Source organism: Macaca fascicularis, chromosome 16, assembly GCF_037993035.2.
Source record: "Macaca fascicularis isolate 582-1 chromosome 16, T2T-MFA8v1.1".
Classification (NCBI taxonomy): domain Eukaryota; kingdom Metazoa; phylum Chordata; class Mammalia; order Primates; family Cercopithecidae; genus Macaca; species Macaca fascicularis.
This window is the reverse complement of record NC_088390.1, coordinates 6,164,545-6,186,276: the sequence shown is the minus strand read 5'-3', so window position 1 is coordinate 6,186,276 and position 21,732 is coordinate 6,164,545. Positions and strand designations below refer to the sequence as shown.

The following is a 21,732-nucleotide window of genomic DNA, read 5'->3' as shown; positions in this document are numbered from 1 at the left end:
AAGTTGAGGTAGGAGTGGCAATCTGGGAAAAACACTTATATGTTCTTAAAAACTTCTATTCCCAGTTTGTAGTTTTAGAAAAAAGAAAAGTAAAATCAGTTTTTATTGAATCCATCTCCTCTCTGCAGAATTATTTTGTGGTCTCTTTCATTGGGCCAATTACATTTATGAAGATGAATTACGACAGGCGAGAACCCACTTGCATGGATTACTGTGTGCTAACTATGTAATTAGCGGCCGGTGACTAAGAGGGGAGTTTTTGGATATTTCCGTAAGAGAAAAACACATTATGATCCATAAAAAACAATGAGCAAGATAATTTCATTTTTATTGGTCATTTAAAAACATTCACTGATAATTCTCCCCATGCTTAATAGGCGTATGTTTGCTGCCTTCAAAATATACCCATAAACTTGTAGCAAAAAGCACCGTTACATAATCGTTCAGCCTTGCTTCAGTTATGAAACCTAAATGAAAGACTTTCAAAGACAAAAAGTGTGGAGAGCGTCAAGGGCGTTGAAACAGGTGGTAGCAGTTATCCTGAATCAGCAGGGCTTTCCTGGGAAACTGGCATGGGCCAGGCCCAGAACTAACTACTGCATTGTTCTGGAGCCAAGAGAGTTTCACACCTGAGAGGGTTTATCCTCTATTTTGCATTTGAATTAGAAAAGAACAAGTCCCTGTAACCAGCATCCCCTCCTCTCCATAATCAAGAGGACAGCTGGAAGTCCTTTCAAGGGACCTGGACCCCAAGGCCAGGCCAAAGGCAGGTGAATAACAGGTGATTCATCTAAACTACATGAATGAATGATGAAGGCTGGGTGTCAATGAATAAATGGTTAGTTGGATGGACTGATGGACTCAGTTGAAATGATTGGAACGTCTCGCATGCTGTCCCTTGAGGTTCTGGCAGAGACTGCAGACCACGCTGCCACTGGTTCTCCGCAATTCTGGAAAGAACCAGATTCTCGGGCACCCAAGGAGGCAGTGACAGCCTCAGAAAGGAAAACTCTTTCATGTGTTTTCAAAACCACTTTATGAAATTAAAATTTCAACCTTCCTCACTGGAAATTTAATCCTCCACACGAAAGGCCTTTTTTTCTTTCTTCGTGTTCTTTTGGACCACGCAGTTCTGTTCTCTGGTCCCTGACTCACCCCTGGCCCCAAAGCCCTCTTTCCTATTGTGTACGAGGCCAGAAACCCATCAAGGATGTACACGGAGACGGGGGAACTAATGTTGGCTCTCAGATCTCAGAAGGAAAAATCCATCTCACGGGTCTTTAGGACATGCTGATTTCTTTCCAGAAACAAGATCCATCAATTTACTTGTGCTTTGAAGTGCTTGGAAGCCTGACAAATTTTCTGAGCCTGGTATGTGTGTGTATATATTTATGTGTGACACCAAAACGGTGTGTGTGCATGTGTGATTGAGTATATGTGTGAATGTGTGTACATAAGAGTGTATGTGTGTGCATGTGTGAGAAAGTGTGCGTTCACACGTGTATAGGTATGTGTTTATGCGTGAGACCAGAGGCAGGTGTATGCATATTCATGTTTGCACACATGTACATACGTGGGTGCATATGTGAGTATGCGTGTGTGAAAGTGTGTTTATATGTGTTGTGCACATGTATGTGTACATGCATGACTGTGTGTGTGTTCCTGCTGAGTATCTGTGTTATCTCCAGAATTCTCCCTGTGTGGGCCAAGTGGAGAGGAGGGAGGACAGGGAAAGCTCCAGGGCTTGCCCTCTCCTTCTGAGCATCAGGAAGACTGGTGACCGCCAGCAGGCAGGTGGGCCAAGCCCCTGTCTCTAAGTTGGCCCTGGCTAAGCCCCAGGTGATGCAGCCTCTGCTTCCTGCACCAGCAACCTCGGTTCCGCCAGCACCTGTGGTTCCTGCAGCTGCAGCCTGGCCTCAACAAGGCCGTGGCCTGCTCGCCATCTGCCCTTTCTCCTGTTTCCTACATTGCACCTGGCTTTCTTCTGCTCTCCAAACATTTCCAGCCTGTACTGCTCTCTGATACTGGGTAGCAGCCTTAGAACCAATATTTGTCCCAGGAAGATCATGATGGGAGTGTGATGAGCCCAAGCCACTGGTCCCTGTTGGCCTGGGCACAGCTCTAAGGTCCCATCATCCTGGATGTGAGTCAAAGCATTGTCCTGGACTAAAAAGGATGAGACGTTCTCCTCCCTGTCCCTCAGGAGTAGGTTTGGAAAGACACCCATTAGTGAAATGTGTCCATGAGATTTCCCCAACAAGGGGAGGGCAATGATTGGATGATAGAAGAGAATGTTCACTATCATTGCTTGGGTTCTGGGAAATGCCTTGCTTTCATCAATGGAATGGATGATTTTTCTCTGTTGCCTGACTGTTTTTTCCTTATTACTCATTCGTTCATTAACGCATTTGCTTTGCAATTCAACAAACATTTACCGAGCACCTAAAGAAGCCAGTGGGTCAGAGTGGTTACCTGAGGAACAAGGCACCCTGGGCTTAAATCCCAGCTTCACCATTTCCACGTGGCCTCTCTGAGCCCCCTTTCCTTTCCTGTTAAATAGGAGTAAATATAGTATCTGCCTCATAAGATTGTCTGAGGATTAAACTAAGTCATGTTTTAAACCCCCCGTAAATATAGAACTATTACCATTGATGTTGTTTGTCATTGCCACTATTCCTTTTTTTTTTTTTTCTTTCCAAGATGGAGTCTCCCTCTGTCGCCCAGGCTGGAGTGCAGAAGCGTGATCTCAGCTCACTGCAAACTCCACTGCCCAGATTCAAGTAATTCTCCTGCCTCAGTCTCCCAAGTAGCTGGGATTACAGGTGCGTGCCACCATGCCTGGCTAATTTTTTTTTTTTAGTAGAGACAGGATTTCACCATGTTGGCCACGCTGGTCTCAAACTTCCGACCTCAAGTGATCGATCTGCCTGCCTCGGCCTCCCGAAGTGCTGGGATTACAGGTGTGAGCCACCGCGCCTGGCCTGTCGTTATTACTTTGAGCGAAATAATGAGTTGGTGCTGTAGAAACAGATGTAAATAACATTGCCACTGCCCCACAGGAGCTCACAGGCTAGTTGCAAAAGCAGATATGAAAAAATGCCAGTGATGGTTAGAAGCCAAATGGTGGAAATGGAACCGTGGGGATTCCAGAGGAGAAGCCCGTTCATTCAGCCTGGAAGAACAGAGAAGGCTCCCTGGAGGAGGCAGATCCATTCAAGTTGGACCTTGAATGATATTTAAGATTTGAATAGTCAGAGAAGGCGAAGAAAGACATACTAAGCAGGCGGAAGAGGTACCGTGTGGAGTGGCCGAAGCATCAATGCAAGACTGCATCCCTACAAAAGATGGTTATGTGGGCAGGTTGCAGAGGGCTTTGAAGGCCAAGCCAAGTGGAGCCGTGGGTTTTATTCTCCTGGGCCATGGTGAATGGTTCCAACATCTCAAACAAGAGAAGGATTGGATCTGATCATTTCCGAGGGTAAAACTTGCCATTATAAAAATGAATGTGCCGACCTAAGACTGAGAAATATTGGCTGGAATAAGTGACCAGATTTTCAGTTCTTTGCCTGTGGGGGTTTGCTTCCTGCCAGAGGCAAAGGGGCCAAGAAGGATGATGTCATGAGGCCGTGGGATGCCTCATGTCCAGAGCAGGCAGCCAAATCATGCTTATCGGAGACCAAGCGGCCGGGGAGACGAAAAAAGCATTTAGCACCGTATACCAAACTTCCTCCAATCTCTACAGCTTCGCTGGGCTCCCTGAGATCTGGGGAAACTATAGAAGGGAAACTGAGGCACAGAGGGACTAATAATATAGCAAGTTGGAGTTAGACAGTCCTGAGTCTGAATCCCCTTGCTACTCGTTAACTAGTTGTGTGACTTCAGGGACAAATCACTTAACTTTTCTGAGGCCCCATTTTCTCATCTGCAAAACAGGACAATAATGGTGACTATTGGCCAGGTGCGGTGGCTCACGCCTGTAATCCCAGAACGTTGGGAGGCTAAGGCGGGTGGATCACTCGAGTTCAGGAGTTTGAGATCAGCCTGTCCAACATGGTGAAACCCCGTCTCTACTAAACATTACAAAAAACTGTAGCTTTGTGCATGGTGGTGGGACGTGTGTAATCCCAGCCACTCAGGAGGCTAAGGCAGGAGAATCGCTGGAACCTGGATGGTGGAGGTTGCAATGAGCCGAGATCACACCATTGCACTCCAGCCTGGGCAACAAGAGGGAAACTCCACCTTCATAATAATAATAATAATAATAGTAATAATAATAATAATAAACAACTACTTCACAGGGTGATAGTGAGGCTGCAGTAAGATAATATGGAGTGTTTCTGTCAAGTTGCTGTGTGTGCATTAAATGCTCACCAGATGGTAGCTGTTGGGAGAGCTCTGGAAACTTTGGAAAGACTGTGCACACGCTTTCCTAACCTTTCATTTCCCCTTCCTCCGTTAGTCCTTCTTGCTGACCGTTCCCTGACCAGGCTGCGATCTACCCCAGGACTAGCCAGAGAAGAGTGGGAATGAAAAGTACAGAAGCTTGCCTGGGAGTTTTATAGTCGGAGAAAACCAAAGCATAGCATGTATTTTTCACCACTTCTCCGAAGAGGGTAGGATATGCATCATACCTTTTTTCTTTCTAAGACCTTTGAAATTTTAGCTATAAATGGTAAAACATTTTACATCAGTGAATTTCCCCATGAATATTTATTGAAATGGCACTTTTAATACAAAGCCATTTGAAAAGCGAACCTCCAAGGAAAATGCATTTTGTGCAACCATGGATCTTAAAATATTTACTGTGAATATGCTCATCTTAGAAATATTACACACTGCTTTTTTATTATTTGTTCTGGATGAAATCGCAGGGATTTGGCTTAGATGGTTTTTTACAAGCTAAACAGTATTGGCAAGATGATTTTCTGGACTCTATTCAACTTTCTTTCTTTCCGGTTCTTGATGTGTTGGTTTCTGGCAATTTTTTCAAAGATGTCTCGGATTTGCAAACAGTTAGTGAATGGGGGATAAACACACACCTGCTAACAGGTAAGTTATGAAAATAGATAATTCGAGAAATATGGATACTTGAACTAGAATAATCTTAGAGGTTGTCTGACCCGATGCCTTTACTTGTACATGAAGGTATCCTGAATGCCATTTCTCATCCCTCTGATCGGATTGGCAAAAGTTGAAAAGAGTAATAATTCTTAAAATCTTTGAAGATGAAGGAAATAAGTGTTTCATACATTGCTGGTGGCGGGGACATTTTGGAGAGCAGACCCGCCATATCAGTTAAAATTAAAACTAGACAAACCCTTTGAATCAGGAATTTTACTTCTGGGAATCTGTCCTATAGAAAAAAAGCACGGCTGGGCGCAGTGGCTCACGTCTGTAATCCCAGCACTTTGGGAGGTCGAGGCGGACAGATCACGAGGTCAGGAGTTCGAGACCAGCCTGACTAATATGGTCAAACCCCGTCTCTACTAAAAATACAAAAATTAGCCAGGTGTGGTGGCGGGTACCTGTAATCCCAGCTACTCAGGAGGTTTAGGCAGGAGAATCACTTGAATCCAGGAGGTGGAGGTTGCAGTGAGTAGAGATGATGCCACTGCACTCCAGCCTGGGCGACAGAGCGAGACTCCATCTCAAAAAAAAAAAAAAAAAAAGCACTAGTATGTAAATACCTGTGTGGAGTAATCTTGTCGAAGCATAGTTTGTAGTGGTACCTGTTGCAGCATCTAAAAACAGCCTGGTTATCTACCAAAAGGGAAATGTGTGAATAAGTTGTTCCCAGATTCTGTGGACTAGTGGTCTCTAAGCATTTCCGATTGCTCATTTGATGATAGTACACACTTCCAAAAGACGGATATTTATTTGCATGTATGAATACCTTAACTGTAGGGTAAACAAACAGAAAATAGAAATTTTAAAGAGAAGAGATCAAAATCGAGATAAAAATTTGAATATGTTTTCCTTGTTTCGGTACAGTGTATGCACCTCGTTCTGGAGATTCCCAACTGCAGAATATTAGTTTGCCTTCTAAAGGAATGAATGTCATGCATCATTTAGGGGCAAATTAAATAGAAAACACAGAAAAATCATTTTATTTCATTTTTGCAAAAACAAATGATGGCCCCCAAGTTTTTATATCTATATCTATAGACATACAGACACAGACAGAAATATAGATATACACACATACGCTTTTATATATTTATACGCAAATGGTGTGATAATGGTGTGAATGGATAACACCAGGCTGTCACTGGTTACTATATCAGGGGCTGAACAGGAAAGTAGGAAAAGGAGAAGAATTGGGGAAAAATAAGATACTATGGGCCGGGCACAGTGGCTCACACCTGTAACCCCAGCACTTTGGGAGGCTGAGGTGGGCAGATCAGTTGAGGTCAGGGTTTGAGACCAGCCTGGCCAACATGGTCTATACTAAAAATACCAAAATTTGGCCAGGCGCAGTGGCTCACACCTGTAATCCCAGCACTTTGGTAGGCCGAGGTGGGCAGATCACCTGTGGTTGGGAGTTTGAGACCAGCCTGGCCAACATGGTGAAACCCCATCTCTACTAAAAATATGAAAATTAGCTGGGCGTGGTAGTGCATGACTATAATCCCAGCTACTTGGGAGACCGAAGCAGGAGAATCACTTGAACCTGGGAGGCTGCGGTTGCAATGAGCCAAGATCGGGCCACTGCACTCCAGCCTGGGTGACAAAGCAAGATTCCATCTCAAAAAAAAAATCAGCTGGGCATGGTGGCACACACCTGTAGTCCCAGCTACTCAGGAGGCTGAGACAGGAGGATCACCTGAGCCCAGGAGGTGGAGGTTGCAGTGAGCCAAGATCACACCACTGCACTCCAGCCTGGGTGGCAAAACAAGATCCTGTCTCAAAAAAAAGAAAAAAAAAAGAGACTACAGAGAAATGGAAAAATATTCATGATGTAATGTTAAATAAAAAAGAAAAGGGTCTATCGATTACATTTGTTCATATAGGTAAAAAGTAAATTAGCAGGAAAAGGGAGAAGAAGGCAATACAGACGAATGAAAGAACTGATTTGATTAGGGGCACAATTTCTGTCTTGGGTATTGGTTGCCATTTTAATATTAACATGAACAGATCCCATTTCAGCCTCTCTCTGGGTTATTTACTTCTCGGATCTCCTTCTCTCAGCACAATGGTGCCTTTCCTTGGTCCCTTTGCGGCCATCATCTGCGTGCCCAGATCTGTGCTCCACGGGCCCCACATTCCTGTGTCTTCATTTTGCACAACTAGCAGACAGACAGGGGTCTCCCAGGCCCAAGTCCAAGTGACCAAAAGGAGAATCCAATTTCCCAGCTCTGGTCAGGGACCCCAGCAGTCCCGTGAGCTCTGGCCAAGGAGACAAGGTCACGAGGTCAAACCCAGATGTCAGCTCCACTGCCTTGTGTGAGTGACAGTTCTCAGGGAAAATGACAGAGTCTTCCAAAGATGCATGGCCAGTGAGAGGTCAGGGTCAGTCGTAGAGCCCGAGTTCCCCAGACCCCAGGTAGGGTCCCTTTGGAGTTGCTTCCTTCTCTACATCCAAGGACGGGTGACCCTAAGAAGGACTTTCTCAGTGATTTATGGGATTCAGAGAAGCAAGAGGTGTCAAAATGGGACTTGGAAAAATGCCAGTGACTCACAGGGCAGAGTGTGGCTTTTTAAAGGAGTGAAAGCAGATGAAGGTGTCTCTGGTTTATTTCCAACTGTTGTCCTTCAATGACTGAAAATCTGCATATAGCAGCTGGCTTATGGCATCCACTGGCCAATACAGCTCTCAGAGCTGAGAATTTGCTCCTTCCTGTGTGTGAAACATCCTCTCCTTGGCCCCAGGCCTTGGCCTGACCCTGAGCAGGGTAAAAAGGCTCAGCCCACTGAAAAAGAGAGAGAGAATGAGAGCAAGTGAGGGGTCCTGGCTGGCAGAAGGCTCTGCCATTACCTGGGGAGCTGAGGTTGGGATAAACCCTGCTCAGCACTCAGACAGGCAGGAGCCTGCACCAGGTCCAGGATACTTCCTTGATCAGAACTTGATGGTGCCAGAAATGGCCCCACTGCCCTTGGTTACTGGGCCATTTGAGGGGAAAATTGAATTATAATCCTAACATCCCTGGTACATCTGGAAATTTGTCATAGTAATTAAATGCTAATAAGGCAAGAGAGATTAAATGGATAGTTTCCTTAAAGATTACACTCCACCACCCAAGGTCAGGTAGAAATTATAAGTAATGTAGTGATGTAGTCAGATCCCTCCAGCTGGATACATGTCATGATGAGAAAGCAAGGAGTCGTTCAGTTTTCTATATTTGAATATCTCATTAGAGTCTGTGTCATTCAGAGACATATTGGGTGGCAGAAAGGTGACATTTAAGGTCTCTCACGGAAAGCCAAGCTCTTAATTATCTGATGGAGGTTAATGTGACCACGGAACAGGGGAAGCCTGGGTGTAACTGGGGAGAATGGATTGTGCTAAGAGCAGGTTTCGTGGATGGACCCATAGAGTGGGGCACCCCAGCGGGAGGTCTGGGCAGAGTTTTCCTGCTTTGCTCTTTCCCTACCAGGCTGAATGTGGGGACCGGGAGCATTCTCCTTGGCATAAAGAAGAGATGAGCACAGTCGTGAGGAATGAAAGGGCAGGAAATGAGCTCTCCACCACAACAACGATGAAGGCAGAAGGCCAGCCAGCCTACAGGCCTGGAAAGGCTTTGCTGAGGATGCCGAAGGCTGCAACGTAGGACGTGCAGGGGCAAGGGTCAGTGTGTGCGGCAGCAATGATGGCTGTGACTCTAGTGTGTAGAAGGCCCTCCATGGGAACATAGTAGGCAGTCATGAAAATCGCTTCACAAGTTCCCTGCCTCCCAGGATTCATGCCCTTGTGTAATCCGCCTGCCTGCATGTGGGCTGGACCTAGTGATGTGCTTCTAACAAATACAATATGAAAAAGTGATGTGATGTCACTTCCAAGATTCAGTGACCAAAAAAACCCCTGTAACTCCTGCCTTGCTTGCGCTCTCTCTGGCTCTTCTCACTTGCTCACACTGGTGAAGCCAGCCACTGTGTTGTGAGATGCCCTATGGAGAGGCCCAGGTGGCAGGGAACTGAGGGCAGCCTCTGACCAACAGCCAGCAAGAGGTCCGCAGTCTGACAGCCTGCAAGAAATTGAATCTTGCCATTGTGCTATGTGAGCGAGCTTGAGAGTAAGTTCTTCCCAAGGTGAGCCTTCAGCTGAGACTGCAGCCAAGGCCAACTTCTTGGTTACAGCCTCATGAGAGCCACTGAGCCAATGCTCACTAAGTCACTAACGCTCAATAGTCATTAAGCTATGCCTAGATTCCTGACCTGCAGAAACCCTCAGTTAACAAATGTTTCAAGTCATCAGTTTAAGCTGTGGCTAAGTTCTGGGGTAGTTCGTTACACGGCAGTGGGTAACTAACATGAGGAGCTTTAGACTTTATGATAATACTGGGGTGGGAGGCCTCAGATTGACCAGTAGGCAGACCCTCCTTGCTGCGTCTCTGTATTCTCGCCCTCGCCCTGCTCCAGTGAGAGGAAGTTCTTCCTGCACCTAGCCTGGAAATGGGGTCTTTGTGTCCTACCTTGGGGCCTATGATAGATGGGTGGTTAATATTAAAAGAAAAAAGTTTTGCTAAACGTTTAATGAGCTTTAGGTAATGAGCTACAGAACCAGAAGAGGTAGAGAAGCTGCTGTTTCTCACCTACCCCAAGGCAAAAAAGAACAGTGCCCATCTGCAGTGGAGACTCTGAGTTGGAGCAAAGGTGTGGATTGTGCCGTTAAACGATCGTTCTGAACATCCATGAACAGAGATTTTGACAGGCATCCTAACAAGTTGTTTCGTATTCACCAAGAGTTGGGAATAAGTGGTTGATCAAGAACTGCGGCAGCTCAGAACAATTCTCCAGCAAAATTCGGTGGCTGCCACATTTCTTTGCCTTTTATATCTGCAGCACGGAACGATTATAGCTCGACTCAGTTCCTGAGCTTCTCAATAAACAGCTGGTGGAAAAACTCCACCAAATATCCTCAGCAATGTAGCCTCAGCTTGTAATTGGAAGAGAAAGGTACTATTTTCCAGGACGATATTATTTTCTTGGAAAACTTTAAAAGCTAGGTGATTTACAATTTTAATCCATCCGTCCTTCTATTTCATTAACATTTCCTGTGCTTCCTGTATACCAGGTCCTGTGCTAGGGGCTAAGGTTACAAAGATAAATGCAAAATATAATACTATTCCTGCCTCTACTGGCTTAAACATACAATGAAGGCAATATATAAATATAGCTTTTCAGCTGGGCGCGGTGGCTCACGCCTGTAATCCCAGCACTTTGGGAGGCCAAGGCGAGTGGATCACCTGAGGTCAGAAGTTCGAGACCAGCCTGGGCAACATGGTGAAACACCATCTCTACTAAAAATACAAAAAGTAGCCGGGCGTGGTGGTGGATGCCTGTAATTGCAGCTACTGAGGAGGCTGAGACAGGAGAATCGCTTGAACCCGGGAGGCAGAGGTTGCAGTGAGCCGAGATTGTGCCTCTGTACTCCATCCTGGACAACAAAGAACAAAACTCCACTCAAAAAAAAATATATATATATATATACACACACACATATATATACACACACACATATATATACACATATATATGTATACATATACATATACACATATACATATATGTGTGTATATATGTGTGTGTATATATATGTGTATATATATTTTTTTTTTGAGATGGAGTTTTTTTTATATTGTATTTTGCATTTATCTTTGTAACCTTAGCCCCTAGCACAGGACCTGGTATACAGGAAGCCCAAGAAATGTTAATGAAATAGAAGGACGGATGGATTAAAATTCTAAATCACCTGGCTTTTTTATAGTTTTTCACTTGAAAAACTATATATATATATACACACACACACACACATATATACACACACACATATATATACACATATATGTATACATAGACAAATACACATATACATATATGTGTGTGTATACATATATGTGTGTGTGTGTGTGTATATATAGTTTTTCAAGCGAGTAAAAAATGTTGGATAATTGTTTATGGAATCAAACACAGAAAACAAAGTATGGAAGGAATAAATATAAATTATTTTTAGGGTATTTCATTTTTCCCAAGGCACTATCCATTTTGCAGAGGAGACCTGACAAAGATTGAGAAGCCAATTCTTGTGAAGTGAAAGTCTGTCATGATATCATTTGTCAAAGTCTGCGCTTTGAGCTGGTACAAAAATCATTCCATGAGATTATGCTGTGGATGTGATAAGCGGAACTTGAGAAAACCCAAGCTAGATGAGGATTGAGCCAATTCTTATTTCAAACTTCTAATTTTTAAGTTAAGATTCAGAGAGGGGAAGACACTTGCCCAAGATCACACAGCACATAAATTGTCCTTCTAGATTAGAACCTTGGCCTTCTCCCTCCCAGCCAGCATTTTTATGATGATTCTTAGGTCACAAGAGAGCATCAAAGATATGGTTTTCATGACCAACAACCTGGTTTTCCTGGTGATGGATTAAGCATCAAGGACCTTGTTGACATGATGGTAGGTTCAACAAGCACTTACTTTGTTCCCTGAATCCAGCTATACAATAACATAGCCACGCTCGAAAATGACAAGAGGCACTAGACTGGACCCAAAACTGAGCTGAAAGATAGGAAGTAGATGGGAAGCTTAGAAGGAACCCACAGCCCAGGACGTAGCTGGGAATTCTGCCTCAGAAATACTGGTGCTTCCTACTGAGAGTGGGTGGAATTTGAGGAGCAGGAAGTGGCCTAGTGGTGATTAACAGGGTCATTATTAAGGTGTTACAGCCTAAGACAGCAGGCAGGATGGTTGACACCTCCACAATTCTCCTCTATTTTCATGAACACACAATCACTAAAATTTTGATAAAAATCCAAACCATGAAAAATATAGCAAAATCAACAACTGAAAAAAACTTAACACCCAAGAAAATAGAGTTGATAGAGCAAACAGGACAGAACATTTACATAAATATATTTAATATCTCCAGAGAGAGGCGAAAGAGTATCATGGCCATGAAGCACGTCCCGATTGTTATACAAATCAACTAGAAGTCTCATGAATAAAAAACATAAATATAGAAATCCATAGATGTGTTGAAGAGCAGAATGTGCACAGTGATGTGCAAATTATAAATTTTGACTATTAAGTAAAGAATTCTCCCAGGACCCAGTACAATGGGATTGAGAGATAAAAAGTATGAGAAAAGAGCTGGGTGTGAAAACTAGATTTTTGAGTTCCAACACCAGTGCCAGAATGAGAGATTAAAGAAAAGAGACGGCAATATTCAAAGAGATAGTAGCTAATATGTACTAAAATTAAAGAAATCCAGTGTAATCCCAGCACTTTGGGAGGCCGAGGTGTGTGGATCACAAGGTCAAGAGATCAAGACCATCCTGGCCAACATGGTGAAAACCCCATCTCTACTAAAAATACAAAAATTAGCTGGGCGTGGTGGTGGGCGCCTGTAGTCCCAGCTACGAGGCTGAGGCAGGAGAATCACTTGAACCTGGGGGGCGGAGGTTGCAGTGAGCTGAGATCACTCCACTGCACTCCAGCTTGGCAACAGAGAGAAACTCCAAAAAAAAAAGAAAAAAGAGGGAAGGAAGGAGAGAGAGAGAGAGAGAGAGAGAAGGAAACAACGAACAAACAAAAGAAAGAAAGGAAAGAAAGAAAGAAAAAGAAAGAGAAAGAAAGAAAGAAAGAAAGAAAGAAAGAAAGAAAGAAAAGAAAGAAAGAAAGGAAAGAAAGAAAGAAGGAAAGAAAGAAAGAAAGAAAGAGAAAGAAAGAAAGAAAGGAAAGAAGAAAGAAAGAAAGAAAGAAAGAAAGAAAGGAAAGGAAGGAAGGAAGGAAGGAAGGAAGGAAGGAAGGAATTGAAAGATGCACTATGGGCCGAGCAGAATAAATTTTTAAAAATAATACAGATCTGGCCAACATAAATTGGGAATGTTCCTTTACCTTCACAAGTAGATGATTCTGCTAATGTCAAGGCAGTGGGTTGAGGACATTAGCTCTGAATTCATTATTATGACTTGGATCACTGATCCTCTTGGATGATGCTTCAAAATATCCACTCCGTGCAATACGATCCAATGGCCAGTCCTTCCCTATGGACCATAAAGCATGCTCTGATTGCTGGACTTTATCCTTACTGGTGTTGTGGTGTACAAATGATCCCCACCTCCTGGTGTTCATGCCTTTGTGCAAGACCCTCCCCTTGGATGTGACGAGGGCCTGTGACTCGCTTCTAACCAGTAGAACGCAGCAAAAATGAAGGGATGTCACTCCTGTGGTTACATTATGAATGTTAGACTGTCTCACTCTCTGACTGGCCTTGAAGAAGCAAACAGCCATGTGGTGAACTGCCTATGGAGACCCCCACATGTCTAGGAATGGTGGATGGCCTCTAGGAGCTGAGGGCCTCGGTACTACAACCACATGCGACTTAATTCTGTCAACGATCTAAGTGAGTTTGGATTCTTCCTGGTCAAATCTCCAGATGAAAATGCAGTCTGGCTGACATCTTGATTGCAGCCTGATGAGATCCTGAAGCAGAGAACTCAGTTAAGCCATTCACAGCCTCCGGACCCGCAGAAACTGTGGAATGATAAATGCGTGTTGCTTTAAGCTGTTCCATTTGTGGTCATTTGTTGCTCAGCAATAGAAAACAAATACAGGTGATTCTGGTGAGGGATGACTTCAACCTTTGGCAAGTCCCATGGTACAACTGGATGGTTGAAGGCTTAGAGAGTATGTGTATTAGCACCACTATTCTGCTTCCCTGGGCTTCCTCCTAGACACATACTAAATGTGTACCCTGCCTTCCAAAGTGAGGGTAGATTACTCTGTCATCTGGATACCACAGATCTGACTGTGGGAGGAAGAATTATCTAAGTGAGTTGATGCCAAGGCCCAAGTGACCAGGCTCTTGTCACTTGTAATGCTCAGGATGGCTGGCGTTGGATTTAGAGGGGCAGCTGTCTGCAACTGGAGCTCTTACAAATACACACATACTGCTGAGCTCAGACCCACCAAAGATGCTTGCCTATTAATTAATGTCTTGGAATAACAGGACCTTTCTTTGTCTGGGATTTGGTGACTTGGGGTGAAAACTCTGGGCTCCTATCTTACGGCATTATGGTCCATCTCACTGAGTTCCCTTCTTTGGAAAGGGATTTTTCTTCTGAGCAGGTTGTCAAGTAGTGGGGATGCTTGATAAATGGCTCTTAAAAGTGAACTCAGTTGCCCACCAAAATGTATTCTGGCAAAGAATGAGCAGTGAAATTAATGGACTTGCTTCCAAATGAGCTGTCTGTGCACACTTGTCTCATTTCCAGCAACTTCTTGAAGAATTATAGGTATGTAGTGTGGGGCCAATCAGGTGGTTTAATGGAAAGAATCCACCTTCTGGTCCCAGCTCCACCACTCATTCCTGCAGCATGACCTCGTATGAGACCCTTTCCCATTCCAAATCTCATTTTACTCTTCTATAAACTAAAGCAGTTAAATTTGGCTAACTCAGTCTCAGATACCACATTTTCTCTTCCCTCCACATGGAAATAATAATGTTTGCCTCACTGAGGCACATGTGGGATGATGTTTGTGGAACTTAGTGACTCAAAAGAATTTTGTTCACTGTTATTGATCATCATTATTCACACCTTCAAACCATGGGTCTGTCACTGCTGATGCCTGGACGTGAAAGAAAAAATTCTTAAGTACTAAAGACACCTTGGAAAGTTAATGCATTCAGCTCATGGTTATGCTTATAACATCAACTGGGATTCTTTTTATTTTTGACAACAAGATTCCTCATTTTATATTGCCTGTCATTTAAGCTGGATCTGCTCATATTTCCCAGGGCAGGGGCCTGGATGTCTGCAATATGTCTGCACATTTGGGCCCCTCCTGAGAACTTCCAGAAGTTCAAAATCTATCTTCAGTCACAAAAGGGAGAACTGTGGACAAATATACTCACATAAATTTCCTGGGATCCTGGCCTTGTTCTACATATTGTATAGATTTTCATCCTGGCATACTGTATAATAGACATTCCAAAGAGAGTATGAAGATGGGGAGCCACATATAACTCCCTCTGTTCCTCCGATTTCTGGCACACAGAGGGCTAAAGAGGGAAAGACAGAGGGGGGATCTCACAGTGGCATCATTTACCTCTCCTCCAACAGCAGCAATTCAGCTCTGCCCCAAGCTTGCATGTCCCACTTTGCAAAATCAAAGCTATATGGTTAACTACACCTACCCTCCCTAGAAGAGAGTTTACTGTCTATAAGCTGTTACTCAAGCATGTCCCCTGAAGGGGCTAAAGAGGTCTAATCCCCAATCCAAGTAGTTTATCAAATAATTCCTTCCAATACCACATCATATACTCCATGAAAGAAGTTACAGTAACTACAAAAGGGCCATACACTGACAATCATTACAAATTGGAATCCCAATCCTCTCATTTTTCAAGCAGAGATAATAAATAATAACCACACCAAAGGGTTAAGCATTAAATGAGACAACTGATGGTCTGGACTGGGCATCTTAGAAATTATTGCCTATGGCTATATGGGTAACCTCACCATGTACCAACTGAAAAATGCTACTTGTGTTGGCTAAACACAGCTTTCTATTGAGAATTTTGCACTCAGCTCAATTCCTGTGAAAAGTAACCTCCCAATCCTACAAGCTCAGGCTGGACTGAGTTTCAGGCTTTATCTACATCAGCCACAGAGATAGAGAATGTCAGAGCCCCAGGGCTTTTCAATCTAACTCATTTGCACCATGTTCTGAGTTATAAGTAACAGAAATTAAACTCAATACAACTTAAACAATAAACAGAATTTATTAGCTCATATAACAAAAAAAGTCCAGAGGTAAGGCCAACCTCAAGCAAGGCTTGATCCTGTACTTAAACAATTTCACCAAGGACTTGTTTCTTTCTGCCTCTCGACTCTCCCTTCTGTGGTGTCAGCTTCATGTGGCTCCTGGTCATGATCCCAAGGCCCAAGGTGGTCAACATAAAGACCCAGGAATACTACTACCTTTTTCACATTCAACAGGGGAATTAAAACAGCTTCTACCCAGCATTCCCAAAAGTCTTGAAATTCCCTCTGGCTTCATCGCCTTAACTCACAAGATCATACCAACCCAGTCACCATAGCTGGAAAGATGGAAGGTGTCATTGGCTTAGTCCAGGACATGTATTCCACCCCTGGAGAGGCTCTGGCAGATCATATGAATCCCCAAACAGAAATGGGGGGTTGCTGGGAAAGGAAATGGGGCAATGAATGTGGATGGAACCGGCAAGACCTACCACTTTCCCCAATTTATGAATGAAATTGAGACTGGAGATGGGAAAAGTCTTGTCCAAGATGGCAGATAAGAGCTGGGACTACAACCTGGCCCTTCAGTCTGACGACTCTATATTATTTCCACTCCACTTTACCCCCACCTTGTTCAGACCAACTCATCCAATATTGAGTGGTGATAAATAGGAGGTCAGATGAATCAATTTCTCCCTATAGTGAAATGAACCCCTTTAGAGTCATCACATTTCAGATACCTCCAGTGGGTTTCCAAACAAGTCAGCAGAGAACAAACCTGTGTCCCAAGAATTCTTGCAGTGATAAGATCAACCTCGGCTCTTCTCCTCTCCTCTTGGGGACCCCTAAGAGCCAAGTGGCTATTGCTACTTTTAAGGGGAAAATGCATTCTGCTATGCAAACATTATCACATATTCATGCACTCAAAATCTAATTTTAGCTGCAAGAGACCTCATTATAAGATGTTCACATAATTAAGCAGCTTTCTTCCCAGGGTTTGGAAGCCTGTCTATTCTTCTCTCTCATTTATACATCACTGGGATTACCAGAATGTGTTTTAGTTTTTTAAAATTACATATTTTGATTTTCCAAATTGATCCACAACAGGAGATGAAATCCATAAAAATTACATGTTTTAACACAGGTTTGTGTAACTCTGCAGCCTTGCTATTAAAGTTGGCATCTGTAAACAGTCAGGGTTTCTCTGTTCTATTCTAACCGGTTCCTGATGCATTTGCCACACTTCTGCCCTACATACAGATCAGCTTTTATTCCTTGGCTGGTTGGGAGAGTGTCCTCTTTCCCGAGAAGCTAAGAGCTGTAGATGAGACCTAACTTGGAGAAACACAAATGGACTTTCCTGCAAGCACAGACAGATCCCCGTTCCTGTTTCTGATGAGATCTCCTACGTAGGCAGACCTGGGATGAAGGCTGTGAGGACCACCGCCAGCTGACGGGGCCTCTGCTCTCCCTTGCTCATCCAACATCTGGGAGCACCTGCCAAGGGCCAGGTGCCTTGCCATATGGAGTGACTCAACGTAAACTGGATGAACCCTGACCCTATCATTCTTCTTGCCTGCACTCTTCACTAAGGTACACAGTCATCTACAAGGCCACAGGAGCAGGTGACACTCTACCTGGAGGGACATGACATCTCTGAGCACCTGGCAGCAGTCAATGTACCAACCCAACTACCAGGAAAAACCTGGTGCTGTTGCTCTCCCCAGACCCCGGCTCCAGTCCCAGCCACTCCTCTCTCCACACTTTACCCTTCCCACCTCCATGGCTTCCCCGCTGCCACGCCTGCCATCGCTTTTGAGGACCTAGGTTTGCTCTGGGATGCAGGTCTGCCGTGGCTACCCCTCCCAAGGCAGTGCGGAAACTCCCAAGGGGTCTCAATTGCTCCGAATACTAGGGAGAAAGAGCCCCATCAGGGGCCTTCGCGGATTCGATGCTGAAGCTATCCTGAGCCAATAAACATTTTCAAAGACCTTGGTGTTTCCAGCTTTGAACTGAACTGAGTTGACACTATGGGAGGGTCAAGAACAGCTTTGCATCATTGTGGGTTTGGGGGAATCCCAGGAAGGATTTAGAGGCCACCAGGGGCACAGATGCCCAAACCCACCCACTGGCCAAACTGAAGGTTGGAGGAAGCTTCCATATGGGGAAGGGCATCTCTACTGGGCCCTCCACCCACTACCTGTGCTCACAGCGGGTGGCTCTAGGTTCCTCATCATCAGGCTAGGGAGCAGAAGGTCAGGACATCTCAATGTCCAGCTCTCCCAAATCCCTCACCCTGCCTTCTCCTCCCAATGCAGCTTCGCTCAGGCTGAGGGGAGGTCTCTCTGACAGCTGACCCAGAGCAGGACCATGGGGCCCAGCCAGGGTTATCCTAGGCCTGGAGAAGCCACTGAGGGGCTTCCTGAGTTCAGGCCCACCCACCTTCCCCATCTTCACAGGGGCCAGTGTGCAGCCGGATTGCCACAGTCCTCCCTGCATCTCAGCCACCTTGAGCGTTGCTCCCGGGTTGCACCCCTACCCTCCACACTTGAACCTCCTGGCCTCCACAGCCTCACTTGCGAGCCCAAGATGTGTAGCATACGTTGACCCCCATCCCAGGCTGGTAGGGCCTGACCTAGGGGTCAGACTGAGTACTAACTGGCTCTCATGACCCCAGTGTGGGTCCCCAGAGAAAACAGGGCCCCTATGGGTGCGGCACCAGTCCCAGTGATCTCCGAGACACAGCCCTTACAATCTCCCCGTGCCAACTCCCAAGACCCATCTACTGGTGTACAGGTTCCCAGGGGTCCTGGGCTCCCCTGGAACTTCAGCTCCTGCCCTCTCCCCCATGCCCCCACGCTTACACCTTGCTTCTGGGGCATGACTTGAATCTCCAGCTTCCCTGGGGATAGTTGGAGGAAGAAGCCAGGCAAGGAGGCCCCACGCCTGGAGCATGGGGTAGTGGGGGTTGAAGGGGGTGGAGGGCAGGGCACAGACTTAATGTGGCTGGTCTTGAGGTCAGTGTCTGTATTGGCTTGGGCGGGGTGGGGGCCAGCCCAGCCACAGAGAAAAGAGAGGCAAGGCTGCAGAGTTTGTGGTGCCCGTAGTCACACCACACATACATTTATGGGATGTCAGGCACACGGCCAGGGCCGCACAGCCCAGCAGCAGCAGTCTTGGCGCCCACCTCCATCCCAGTGGTCCTCGCTGCTCAGAGCATAAATGCCCGCCCGGCCCAGCATCCCAGAGTCAAACACCCTAATGAGCAAGTCTACGCCGGGGCTAGACACGGGAAGCCCAGGGCCTCCTAGATCCCAGGGAGTGCATGTGTATCTGTGTGAGAGAGACAGCCCGCCAGCCTCCAGGAGCACTGGGCCTGGCACCTGTGTGTTACGTCTGTGCGTGGCTGCGTTTGTATCTGGGGGCGCCTGGCACACCCCACGTGGGTGGCTTCACTAAGACGGGGCTGTGAGCCTGGAGTGGTGTCTGAGTGTGTCTGAGGAGGTGTGGCTTGGTGGCCAGGTGGGTGTGTCCTTTTGTGTTTGCCTTGTGATGTGTGTCTGCTGTGTCCAGGTCTCCTTGTGCTGGAGGCAGCACCAGGGTGGGTCCCCCACCCACGGTTCGTCCCAGTGAGGCCACAGGCCTGAGCATCAGAGTGGGGTGCACAGCCCCGTGGTGAGATTGCATCACTCAGAGGGGGCGGCGGCGTGGGCCGGGCCTATCATCTGGGCACATACTCCCTGGGAAGCCCGGTCCAGTTGTGGTCACGCAAAGCCTTGTCCACCGTCCGGATGTAGCCATTGATCAAGTCTTTCATCTCCGGGGTGAAGGGCTCAGGGTCATGGGAGCGCCGGCCACGCCGCCGGAAGCTGCCCTCCTTGTTGTTCTCCACGCAGAGCAGCCGCTCCTCGCTCACAGACACGTTGAGGAAGGCCACCATCTCCCGCAGCGTGGGCACCAGGCTGCGCCGCAGCTCCTCGTAGTGCACCACCAGCAGCCGCTTCCCGTATTTGAGCCAGTCCAGGACGTGCGAGGACCACCACGAGGCATAGCTGTTGACGAAGTCCGGCCACTCTAGAGTGAGGACAGGAGAGAGACGCAGAGTCAGGGGCTGGCCCTGCCAGGGCTGCCGGTACCCGGGAGGCTGCTCGGGAGAGGGAACTGGGCAGGGTTTTCCACTGTCTGCTGCCTAGAGTCAACCTGGCATTCTCCATGGAGGAGGACCCTTTGGTGGCCGAGCAGTGAGTCTGTGGTGGGCAGGGGCAGCTCTGGGCATCCTGGTGGGATGAGGACACCCTGCAGGCTCCATTTCCCATCCTAGGTCCTCCTATAAAGTTAAGTCAGCATGGTGCCTGATGAGCACGTATGTGTCTTGTGGTTTGATGGCCAGTTTGAACCTGTGAAACTGCCAGGCAGTAGGACATACAGTGAAGCCACAGGCGGGGGTGGCCTTGGACTTTTGCAGGTAATCTACTTCATGAGCTTTCTTTTCCAGAAAATTAAGAAATTAATTTTTGGGGAGGGGTGTGCAGGGTCCAAATATCAGAAATCATCTCAATAAAAAGTTTCCATAATTGGGCTATTAACACACCTCAAATGCTGTGTGAAGCGTTTGCTTTCTCTAATCTTCACAATGACCCTAGGAGACAGGGCCTATCCTTATTTTTAAGATGAGAAAACAGGCTCAGAAGACAAGGTAAGCAGCTTTCCCGGAGTTATACAGCTCATAAGAGGCAGAGGAGGCATCAGAGATCAGCCTGCCTGACTGTCAGGGGCTGTCTAGGTAGAGGATGATGGGGGACGGGGAAGACTAGAGGCCAGCAGAGGCCACCCACTGGTTGATCCAGTAACAAGCAGAAAGGAGTGCAAGCCTGCTTGGCCATGGGCCCCTGTGACTACCCCTCTCATCCCACCCTGCCTGGAGACTGCTTTGTTTCTGACCGACTTCATTTCTCATTACTTACCACCCAGACTCTATTTGTCACCACCCAAAGGCTCAGCTGTGCGTGTCTTGAGGGCAGAGATCCTGACCCCATTAGCCTGGGCTTCTGGTACCTTGCCCCATGCCTGGCACCCAGGAGGACTTCAGCAAGTGTGAGTCAGAGGACTGATTCCATGAATAAAGCTGCAGTGGGGAACAGGCCAATCTGACCCAGAATCAGACACTCTGGATGTTGGGGCACAAAAGGCTTGTATGCCCCCCAAATTCATGGAGTCCTAACCCACCATATCATGGTATTAGGGATGGGGGCTTTGGGAGGTGATTAGAGTCAGATGTGGTCATGAGGGTGGGGCCCTTGTGATGGAATTAGTGCCTTTATCAGAAGAGACACCAGAGAGCTTTTGGGGACATGTGAGGACACAGTGAGCAGCCGTCTCCAAGCCTGGAGACAGGCCCTTCCTGGGAATGGAATTAGCCAGCACTTGGATCTTGGACTTCCCAGCCTCTAAGACTGTGAGAAATAAATGTCTGTTGCTTAAGCACCACTCCCTTACCCCATTCCCCAGTTTTGTGGTGTTTTGTTACGGTAGCCAGAGCTAACTAAGACATTGGGTGTGAGTCCCAGCTCTGCTGCCCACCACCAAGACCAAGTCCCACAGCCGTGTTCTCTGGACTCATCTGGAATGTGGGCTGATGTGATTCCCCGACCAGACACTGTGAAGGGTCAGCGAGAGGCAGCTTAGGAGGGAATTAACATGCTGAGCTCTGACCAGAGACCAGGCAGGCACATCATCTCACTGCTCCCTGAATGCCCCACGAGGTGCAGGTCTCATTCTATAAAGGAGGAACCTGGTGCTGAACACA

The 21,732-nt window shown here is 46.4% G+C and overlaps 1 protein-coding gene across 8 annotated transcripts in view; it reads right to left on the bottom strand.

Moving 5' to 3' along the window:
- Positions 1–15,927: 15,927 nt before the first annotated feature.
- WSCD1 (WSC domain containing 1) overlaps positions 15,928–21,732 on the bottom strand; it is a 248,354-nt gene continuing 242,549 nt past the window's right edge. For all 8 annotated transcript variants that reach the window (XM_005582657.5, XM_045375512.3, XM_045375513.3 and 5 more), the window contains one exon: positions 15,928–20,000. In XM_005582657.5, coding sequence (XP_005582714.3) covers positions 19,648–20,000 — 353 coding nt within the window. In that variant the 3' untranslated portion in view covers positions 15,928–19,647. The remainder of the gene's footprint in view (positions 20,001–21,732) is intronic.